Source organism: Mastigoproctus giganteus, chromosome 5, assembly GCF_048544385.1.
Source record: "Mastigoproctus giganteus isolate SK-2022 chromosome 5, ASM4854438v1, whole genome shotgun sequence".
NCBI classification, from domain to species: Eukaryota; Metazoa; Arthropoda; class Arachnida; order Uropygi; family Thelyphonidae; genus Mastigoproctus; species Mastigoproctus giganteus.
In genome coordinates, this window is record NC_143579.1 from 52,961,348 (window position 1) to 52,973,228 (window position 11,881).

At 36.3% G+C, this 11,881-nt stretch overlaps 1 protein-coding gene across 1 annotated transcript in view; it reads left to right on the forward strand.

Annotated features, from left to right (window-relative positions):
- LOC150085395 (UPF0415 protein C7orf25 homolog) overlaps nt 1–11,881 on the forward strand; it is a 61,529-nt gene continuing 49,648 nt past the window's right edge. The window contains exon 1 of the mRNA XM_090373200.1: nt 1–324. Coding sequence (XP_090229326.1) covers nt 172–324 — 153 coding nt within the window. The 5' untranslated portion in view covers nt 1–171. The remainder of the gene's footprint in view (nt 325–11,881) is intronic.

The window sequence follows — 11,881 nt, forward strand, 5'->3', positions numbered from 1 at the left end:
CTGCGGTGTCAGTACAGCTGTTTTCTGTGTGGATTTTTTGTAGTTTGCTAAACAGTGGAGCGTAATTATGATAGCTATTCGTTTTTTTTCTGTATTTTTTGTTTAGGGGTTGGTCAGAATTCTAAGATTCATGTATGAGCGTGTTATAAAAACAATTAACATTCACATAAAATGGACAGTGAGAAAAGTCAGATCGTTAATGCTTTACGCGGCAAACTATCAGAAGCTGAAAAATTACTATGTCAGTGCAAAAGTCTACCTGTAAAGGCAGGAAAAGAGAAACTACAAAAGAAAATCGAAGCAGAGTTACGATTTCTTCGAAAGGTAAGACACTGAAGTTTATTATTTTTTCCTTTCTTTTCTTTTTATAGTAACGCGAAAGATTACTTGATGCCAGAATTTACCTTGACAACCTCACGATAGCTGAAAGGTCGTATGGTTACGTAACCGATTATATAATGAGCGGATTGGATTTTCGCTTAATAACAAATTTTAGTTTTTGGCTGTGCATGAAATGATGACTTCATTTGAACAAAATCGGTTTTACCAGTCCGACGAAAAGTGCACGGTGTAGAGCCACTGACTCATGTTATGCAAACTAAGAGAACGTATCACTTGTAACACATACTCCTATGAAATGTTATGTAGTAAAATAAAATGAGTAGCATTAACCCTATTACAAAAAAAAAAAAAAAAAAAAAACCGGTACAAGATACTGATATATCTTAAAAGGTTGTAAACTTTTCAAAAATTTCTAAGGAAAACATTTATCAATTTCTCAAAATTTTAAGGAGTACCAACCAAAACAGCTTGAACACCCAAATCATTAATTTTTTTTGAGTGAACAAATAATATATTGTGAAATAATAATATATATTTTTCATAATAAAATTATATGAATGGTATTTAAATTCAGAGCCATACTTATGAACAGGCCTATGAGGCTCTAGCCTTGGGTCTCACCATAAAGTGATTTATTTGTTTAATGCCCTGATCTAAACTAGGGCCCACTTGTACCTACCATGTAAACAGAGACAGGTGAAAATTACTGAAAGTGTGGGTGGCTCATTTCTGAAAAAGAACAGATTAATTTCCAGAATAAAGGAAAATCACTCTCTCCTTATTCTCTACAAGGTGTAACAGTAGAACGCAGGTTGACCCTGGCATATTATCCGTGTTGGGAATATCTTTTCCACTGGATATGAACACAAGAAAGCAGTTGACCAGTGCAACTTCTCGGTACAGTACGTGGGAATCGATTGTAAATCTGTTATGGACACAAAAAATTGTGGAATGCCCCTTTAGTTCTTAATCCCATTATTTCTTAATTCATGCATTTACAGCAGCAGCTCTATTGCCTAAAGGCCAGAGGTGCGATCAATGAGTACCCAGGTCTCTCGAATTCCGTTCATTATATGGAAATTTTATTCGTTCTACAGAAACTGTTTTAATTGGACTGCTCATAGATTTCAAAATCTATATAAGCTGAGACCTGAAAACTGTGAAATTTAATTTAATTGAGCAGTAATGATGCAGCAAAAATATGAATCTGGAGCATCTAAATGAAAGAGGCAACGAGAAAAAGATCAAATTCGAAAACAAGTTCAGTGTTCTTTATGTGTCACAGTACTGCAATATTTGTGTGTAAACAAATCGTAAAAATGATTTGTTTTTTTCTGATTATGTTTATATATAAAGGTTTTTTTTTGGACTCTGGTATCTTTAAAGGGGACCTTGCAAGAGCTTAGTGCCTCGGGCCCTGAGAAGTGGAAGTACGGTCCTGTTTAAATTAGGTAATGCAGGTGGCCGGAAATTATAAATAAAACAAGCACAGAAAAAAAAAAACATTTCATAGAAGTCAACCATAACATTGACTGTTCTCTTTGAGAATAGTCAATGTTTCGTGATCAATGGGAGAAAGTCCAATTCTGCCTGTACACGTTAAAATATTTCTATTTGAGAAATATTTTAATGTGTACAGGCAGAATAGGTTTGATTTCTTCATTTATAATTTCAGTTTACCTGGATGCCAACAACACTTAAAGAACAAGGAATGTCATTTAACTGTAAAGTATCAACGGTATAATTTTGAACAAATTATCAAGTATTATTAGGATAGATAAACACTATGATACAGTGTAATTCAAAGCATATTCATAGAAAAAAAATAAAGAGAAAATATTATGTTGCTCAGTTGATAATGTTTTGAGAAATTTTTGTGAAATTATAAATCGTAAAATTATTAGCCATACACTGAATAATGGCCCAAAAATGGGAAAGTATGCAAATTCTTCCATATTGCAATGTTTGCTCCTAAACTTGATTGGCAGAGTGACATGTATGGTTTATCTTTGTTCATAGCAGTTTATGGTTAGTCAAATGGTATACCTTTATAGAAATTATTGTAACCTATTTTATAACATAATCCATTACTCTAATTGCAAAGTAACATCATGATTCAGTAACATAACCTGATGTGTCTGTTTAATGTGCTTAAAGCTTAACTTTTAACTTTAAAAAAATTCATAACTTTATCTGTTGTTTTTAAGGTAGATTACCTAAAATAGGATATTCATTATAATTAACTCTCAGAAATGACACAAAATTATAAGAATGACTGCAGCCAGTGGTGTAATTTTTGGGGATCCAACAGAAAATATATAAGAAAAACTTATGTATCACAATTTATTAAACTAAATTCAATTTTATAAGTTTTTTGCTTAAATAGACATTGAAGGCTGCTGTAGATGAGTGGTCAAGCATGAAGATACAGCAGCAACTGCATTTTAATGACTGTGGTTCAATCTTATGTGGCTACTAATTGTGATGTTCTTATATTCTCTATATTGTGAACTCCTCTGACCCAATGTGGTTGCCCTGAATAAAAAGTATAAACAGAAATTTATGATTAAAATTAAATTGAAGGAGATGCATTAAGCTTTGTTTAATTAAAATTAATTTCTGTATACTTGGAAGAACTTTGCAACTTCACATGAAAGCACTGTCAGAATGAACACTTGCTAGTAGCATGTATAGTTACTGATACTAATTCTGGGTTTGTTAACATGTGGATTGTTGCCAAAACTTTTAATAGTAAAGTGATTTTTATAAATAATTTATAGCCTGAGAAAGTGTTTGTTGGTTTTAAAGCCATTTTTTTGGTGAAAAATTAGTGGTTCTTGATAATAAATAAGAGTTTTGAAGGTGGAGGCACACAGCAGCCCAATATAGCTAAAGGATATTCCTTGAGCGGTATGGTGCATAGGTAAATTTTGTAATCTGAAGATAATAAAGCACTGAAACCTGCATTGGTTTAATTATGTTTATTTTCGAATTGGAAATATGTACATATTTTCTTACCACTTCTTCAGTAACAGCTGCCTTTCAATATCACTATTACAAAAGGTCACTTGGGTCACAAGAACTTGTTGTAAACTCTTGGAACTCATTCAACAAGTTCTTGTGACTTAGGTGACCATTTGTGATGGTGATATTGCAAAGACAGCTGTCACTGAAGGTGTAAGAAAATACCACGAAACATTTGACTCCATTATGTACATATTTCCAATTTTTATAAATAAACATAATTAAACCAATATAGGCTTGAGTGCTTTAAATTACCTAGAGGAATGCTGACAGTCATATTAAATTATACCTTAAAGGTCACCAATTTTAGGACACTTATACATATACTCTGACAAAGTAGCCAACATGAACATAGTATATCTATGGGTAAAAAATAGTAATTACAGTATACAGGGTGATTCACTACCAGTGCGACAAACTTGCAGGAGGTGTAGGGGGCACAAAGACGAATCGGAATCACATAGCATTGCAGGATCCGAAATGCCTTTGTCATGCGGTAGAGGACGTTGAACGGGAGGTCACGTGAACAGCGATCCCGCTGGAAGTCAGCATTTGCGAACCGGTTCCCGAGGCAGTAGGATGGACGAGTATTCAAACGTTGAACTGGCCGACATGCACCTCGTGTATGGAACTGCGGACTGTAATGGGTGCGCCGCTCTGCAATTGTACCAGGAACGTTTCCCGCACAGGCATGCTCCTCATCATGATTTTCGCACATGTGCACAGAAGGTTACGTGAGACTGGTTGTTTCACGAAAGGTACTATGAATCGAGAGCGAACGATGAGGACGCCAGACAATGAGGAGAATGTCCTATGTCTTGCAGAAGGCAATCCGAGTACGAGTACTTGAGCAATAGGCCAACGATTGGGTATTTTCCAATCCACTGTATGGAGGATACTGTCAACAACCCAAATGAGTTCATACCATCTGCAATGCATCCAATCATTGGAGCCTGCAGATTATCCACTCCGGAGGACTTTTGCTACTTGGTTTCTTCAACAGAGTGCAGCAGACAATGCATTTGCTGCGTCCGTATTGTTCACGGATGAAGCAAGTTTCACAAGAGAGGGAACCTTCAATCAACATAACGCCTATTTGTGGGTTTTGGAAAACTCCCATGGTACGCGAACACCAATGCTGTCCAAATGTAATGTTTAGGTGTTGATGGACGTCATTGATGTAATGTGGGGAAGCCCCATCATGCTGGAACCACATTGAGCGGCGCAACGACTGAGGAACATGTGGAGACTCAACGCCGTTTCTCTGTCAATGTTTGGGCCTGCATTGTTGGAGACCACTTCATTGGACCATACCTTCTGTCCCCTCGTCTGGACAGTAGGGCATACTTGATCTTCTACAGCAAGTCCTGCCTGAGCTTATTGAAGAAGCACATGTTCCTCAGTCGTTGCACCGCTCAATGTGGTTCCAGCATGATGGGGCTTCCTCACATTACACCAATGACGTCTGCCAACACCTAAACGTTACATTTGGATAGCATTGGATAGGTCGTGGTGGTCCAGTTCATTGGCCTGCTAGATCGCCAGATCTATCATGCCTGGACTTCTTCTGCTGGGGTCAAATGAAGAAATTGGTGTACAAGACCCCTGTTGATTCAGTTGAAGACCTCGTCGCTCGCATCTCTGTAGCTGCCGTGGAGATTCGAGACACGCCAGGAATCTTCCAGAACATTAGGGATTCCATGCGGCGGCGCTGTGAAGCCTGTGTGACTGCTTCTGGTTGAACTCTCAAACACCTTCTGTAGCATGGCTTTTTGCCAATGTAAAACTTGTCATTAAAATGATTTCTGTTACACTAACGAGTTGCTGTTCCTGTTCTTTTTCTTTGCTTCTTTGTTCACGCGACCTCCTGCATGACAAAGACATTTCGGACCCTGCAATGCTATGTGATTCCGATTCGTCTTTGTGCCCCCTACACCTCCTGCAAGTTTGTTGCACTGGTAGTGAATCTCCCTGTATATAAATATTAAAAATATATTCCACAAGTATAACATGTGGCCTTCTCCTTAAGGTTTTGCACAAGGCTCAGGATTTCTTTTTTCTGGAGGAGGACATCAACTATGGTTGCCAACTGCTTGAAAAGAAGACCATTTTTGGCCCAAATAAACACTAGCATATTTTGGGTACAAGAATATGGCATCAAGACACAGTAAATAAATAAATTTTCATTTATTCACAATGGCTGAGACCTGAAGAATTTACATATTTATTGTGACTGCATACATTTTGAATTAATTATTGAGTGCAGCCAGATTTTTTTTGGTGCCACAACCACAATGAGCCATGCATTTTTTTATTTTTTCTGGTAGTGCATGAACTTGAACCTGCATAGTATATGCAGTCACCTTACCTGTGACTGCGTATCCTAATTATGGAACCATGGCTAGCCCAAACGTTGTTACTATAATACAAGCGCCTCCGTAGCCAGGTGGGCAGGAGCAGCAGTGTGTAGCACACGCTTCTTGATTAGACCGCGGTTCAAGCCCGTGACCAACAAATACGGAGGATGCGGAAAGGTCAGGGAATGACCACCGCATGTCCCCAGAGCAATATGGCCTTAGTTGCTAATGCTCCTAAAAACCAAATAACAAACAAACAAACTATAATACATTACAATAGCCAATAAGCATGTAATATCACAAGACACTTTTCATGGTACAGATTCCTATTTTACGTATGGTTATTATTAAAGGTTCTGCCTGCCCATCAAACTGATTTTATTAATTATCTTTTCTCAATTTTTACTATTAAAGCTCTAATTTCATCAAGTAACAAAAATTACAGAAAGAAAGAAAATAAAAGATATTGAGAAATCATGCATGGATAATCCACAAAGCATATTGTTTAATGAATTGAAAATAACTTTATCGTGACAACTAGAATGCATTATATCTGCCTAATGCATTTTGATTTTCATGTTTGCAAACAGTGTTGAAACAGCTTTTGTTGATCTGTATTTGATTAAGAAAAAATAAAAATCTGAAGATTATTCATTTGCATTATACCAGATTGGGCCGAATGCACGATCTGAAAGCATCTGACGGTCTGGAATTTTTCAGCTGTGCATCCAGCTAACCAACTAGTGACCGACTCAAGGAAAATATATATCAGAAGTACCAACTCAATAGAAAAAATCAGAAACACCAGAATACTGAAGTGCCACCAACTGTCGGCTGGCGAACTAAATTTATGGATTGTGCCGACGTGGGAATTTCTCCCACCTTACCCCAGCCTGGCATACAAGCATACAGTGACAAAGTCAAAGCCCCAACCTATTCATTCTATCTCTTTTTCCTTCAATAGCAGTCGCGCACATAAGCTCAGTCCATATCTCTGTCTCTAAAACTATAAGCACCGTATTTACAACAAATACATAATTGAAATGTATTCGCGGGCCTTGTAAAATTGCTTCGGGGGCCGCCAGTTTGAGACCACTGCATTATACTATACAATGTATTAGGGTAGAATGAAAAAAATTCTTTCTGAAATTCAAATTTTGATGCTATGGAAAAGTTGCGCCATATAGTGTCCAGCTGCCGTTAAAATATCATTGAAATTTAAAAAAAAAAAAAAAAACCATGTTGTGGTGTCCCAATGTTCTTTAATGCAATGATATTCCATTATACAGATTTCCCATTTAATACTTTAACACTGAATATTAAAGTATTTGATTATTATCTTCTGGTTGATATAAGCTGCATAAGAACATATTGGTAAGTTGATAAATACCAAATAGGAATGGGGAATTAGTCACTGCTTGGTGGCTTGGCTGATTTTAACAAAATTTTCCTTTTTTCCAGTAGATTTTCAACATGTAAAGATAAATTAATTCAGTCACCTGCTGTAGTTTTCAATAATGCTATTGAATAAATGTTTATTTGACACAGCATTACATTGTTTTCGAAAAGTGTTCTGTTTATGCTCTAGCATGATCACAAGAAACAAAAACCTAGAATAAATGTGATGGTGATTAAACTGGTGAGAATGAAATGTTATCTGAATTTAATGCCAATAATGGTTTTGTTTTATCCAATTACTACTTGTGGCAAATTCTGGAAACTGGTGATGAATAATGACCTTCAATATCAAGAGACCAAACAAGCGCATCTCAGATGAGGCCACCATTAATAGCATTTTCAGGAGCCTGCAACAGGGATGCAGTCTGTTGACAGATAAGTAAGACAGCCACGACATAAACAATCTAAATTACAAAGAAAAAAGGCGCCTCCGTAGCCACGTGGGAAGGAGCAGCAGTGCATAGCACACGCTTCTTGATTAGACTGGGGTTCGAGCCCGTCACCACCAAATACGGAGGATGCGGAAAGGTCAGGGAATGACCACCGCATATCCCGGAGCAATATGGCCTTAGTTGCTAATGCTCCTAAAAACCAAATAACAAACAAACAAAGAAAAAAGTTACTACAAAGTAGAATTAGGCCCCCGACGTCTATTCTTCAATGGCCCAAAAAGACTAAACTCAGAACTCAGAAACAATAAAAAAAACAAAGCTTCCAGATATTATAAAACAACAGTTATGGAGGAACATTTGGCACTACTTGGGGAACCTAGATTAGAGCACTTGTTTGTGTATTTAGTATATACAGTACCTGCGTCTAGCATCACAGAATATTTAATGGAAAACAATACAAATATTAAAGAAATAGGAGATGTTGTTTTCAGTGAGTACTGGGCCAAGGGGAAATCCTCCAGCTACTAGAAAAAAAATTTATTAGTATTATTATTAGTAGTAGTGGCATATGATGCAAGACAGCAAGCTTATAAAGCATCAGCCAAAAAAAAAAAAAAAAAAAAAATTCTACATCACCTGTCCATCCCCTCCAATAATCTGCCTAGTTCTTCCTTAAATTTATTCAAACTGCACACTTCCACAACAACAGATTGATATTTGTTCCAGCAATCAACTACCCTCTGGCTGAAGGCCAACCTCCACACATTTATCCTACAACCATCCTTCCTCAATTTGAATTTATATCCCCTCGTGTGTAGTCTAAGCAATAGGAAGAATGCCATCAGTATTGAGCTTGCTCAATTCATTCAAAGCCTTAAACACCTCAATCAGATCACCTCGCAGGTGCCTAGTCTCCAGTTTCTATTTGCAGAACTGGATCCTTTCTTGGTAAGACCACCCTTTCATTCCCTTCACCAATCTCATTATCCTTCTCTGTACCCATTTCAGCAGATCTGGTCTGTAGACCTCATTTTATAAAACCATTGCAATGGCTATTATCCATGCCATGAAGAAATATTGCAGCATCTTTTGCAACAACTTGCAAAATGCAGACATGAGAGAGAGTCTTTATTGAAACAAAAGGAAGATATGTATATAGTTGATGTTACAAATGCCCTTCACTGCATCAAGGCCAGAGAATTCACATCAAGAGAATACAAGGGGTTAGTGTTATGAATAAAATAAACTTTCAAACCGTTTGATTTATAAGATTGCTTGTCATACTATGACAGAAATAGAGCTCTGCTGTAGGATAATTTGATCAGTTGATACAAACTGCTTGTCTAACAGGAAATACATAAATTGAAGAGAAAAGAAATACATGTACTGTGATAATACTTGTCATTATTATATTACTTGTGATTATTATATCATCACTTAGTGTGATAATATAATAATCGGTACAGTAATTAGGTTGGTGAGAACAAGAAAATCGACATTTAGAGAATTTACATAGGTAGTTACTAAATATAAGATTGTTTATTATTCACATTACTCAGTAAAGAGTTCTAGAGGACATTCATTTATCAAGCACCAATTTGATAATAACAACACAAGAAGGTGACAGTCATTTCAAAGTCTGCTGCAGGATAGGCTCTAACACACTGTTGGTGATAAATAAGAGGATCTCCCTCTTTTGTGGAGTATCAGTGTTGTAGTTGGCGTACCCTCTGGGTCATCAGGACTTTCAGTTAATTCAGGTTCTACTGGCAAAAGTTTGGTAGGTTGTGAATGTTACCTATAGATGTCTTTCAAAAAAAAAAAAAAAATTGAAGTTCATTTATTACCAGTTGATACCAGAGATTTAATTACAGATCAGCTCCCAAGCCATTGTAAGTGGGTAAAGTTCAATGAATTGCCCATAGAGCCTCGTAGGCTGGTTGATGTATGATCGAGAACAAATGCAGACTTCTTTGTGTGTACATATCAGCTGAAGAATTTTTAATGAACTTTCAAATTCTTGTTGCAATAAATAGTGTATGCATCTGTATGGTTTGCTGTCAAAGCCAATCCATCATGCATAGATGGTGCTAAACATCTGTGAAGACCAGTTCCCTTCTCCCACTATCTCAATGATGAGTACAAACATACAACAGATACAGATGGATGCCTTTTTTGTCACCTTGAAAACATTTGCTTAGCTATGATTACAGATGACTGACAATGCATCAGAAAGTTAGGGCTAAGAATAATCATGAAAACAAGTTAAGACAATTAAAAATACTTTCACTTGGGTTTGATGCAGATGATTATGTAAAATTAACTGGTTGGTAACATAGCACTTTCACAGAGCTACCTTTAACATTGAAACTTTCAGACAAAGATTTGGGCCTCTATTGAAATCAAAAGATATGCTGATTGTTAAAACGGCATGGTTTCCATGCCATATACAAGCTGCTAAAAACCATATTACACTTGTGACTGAATCATCAAGTGCTGTTTGTGGATAAAATTTAAGGTAAGTAAAGTAAAGTAAAGTAAAGTGCAGCCATTATCAACCCACTGCAGGATGGAAGCCTCCTCAACAATTCATGTTGAGGGAAATGGACCATAATCTGCCACGCTGATCCAGTGCGGGTTGGCAGATCGACCGTATTCAGCAGTCAGGGGCTTGAACTCCGGTCTACTCAAAGAGCGTGTGCTACTGCACTCACGCTCCTGCCCACTCGGCTACGGAGGCCGGCGCCTCCGTAGCCAAGTGGCTACGGAGGCGCCGGTTAATTAAATATTAAATATTTAATATTTAATTTTTAATTTTTAAATTTAATACTGTTACAGAAATTTAAGGTATGGAAATGTATCTACAAAGCTGTAATTCAAATAGTTGATGTTCCCCCCCCCCTGCCCCATATGAATTTAAAGGTGAATATTGTACCTCACTATAGACAAGACATATTGCTTACAAGTTTGGGCTGGATGTGCTGGGCATGGGAGGAACTCGATATGACGCCACCTCCTTCTGATCAGGTGTGGGTTGCTTCAAGAGATAATCATTGTTGAAACAAGCAAGAGTGCTACAAGAAAGGTGATGTAGTTCAATATAAATTATGTTTATTGCATATTTTAAGCTTCTTGGAGGACTGCAAGATAATTGCTGATGTCAATGAAACTCTTCAGTAATACTAAATGTCCTGTGTGGCAACTTTTCCACACTATTGAAAATCGATTCAGAAAAAAATATTTAATTTTTTTTCTGAATATAAAAAATTTGCTCTGCCCAGGTAGGGTATATCTTATGTGTGGCTTTTTGTATGTACAATGTTCATAATTTGAGGATTTAAGCCATAATTTACCTGTTTTGTTTTTTTTTTTATTTGTGTTTTTTCAGTCTATAGCAGTCTGCATTAGCCCAATGCATAAAAAACAAAATTTAATACTGTTTTAAATTTATGTCTATATTTTTCTTTTCTAATCAAGATAAAAGTAAATTTATTATATTATTTTTTGAAAATATTGATTATAAATAGTGTAAATAAAATTATACATAGCCAATAAACTTATGTTTAATTATTCCTTGAATTTATTCAGGCTACTCACTTTAACAACACCAGATGGGAGTTTGTTCCAACAATCAACTATCTGCTGGCTAAAGGCAAATTTCCACACATCAATCTTGCTTTTAAACTTCTTTGAAATTTGAGAAATAAAAAGATTTAAATTATCACAATAGGAACACACTAAATCCAACCTTTCTCCCATGTTGTCACCAAAAAAAGCTGTGTATGTACAGAGCCATACACCACTTCAGAAGGTTTACAGTTTTTTATTGTAGTTGTAGTTTTTATTGTAGTTGACTGCAGAAGCCACAATCATACAAATCTAGATACAAACTAGATTATCTTTTTTTTAATAAAGGCTTTTTTTTGTTTAAAAGTGTTTGTCATAAAACATTAAATACATTAAAAAATAAAAGAGATTTAAGAATTATTGTCTTGTCTTTTCTGTGATTTTTGTGAGAACATTGTATTTTTAGTTAAGTTGCCTGGAGATTAATATGTAGGTTAGTTCAAATGCATCATTTTAACATAGCTATCTACCAAAGTAGTTAAATTAATTAAATTGGCATCGTTTTGGTTATATCTCATATTGTGACTGCCTTCACAATGAGTTGCCATGGTATTGTACTACCTCGAATAAATAACACTTCACCAGTGGAGGAGACTATTGTTATTTATTCTCAGCGGATACCACCACCCGGACGGCACCGTTTCAAAGCTTGTTGGCTTCTCTTCGGTGGGTGGGCAGGTA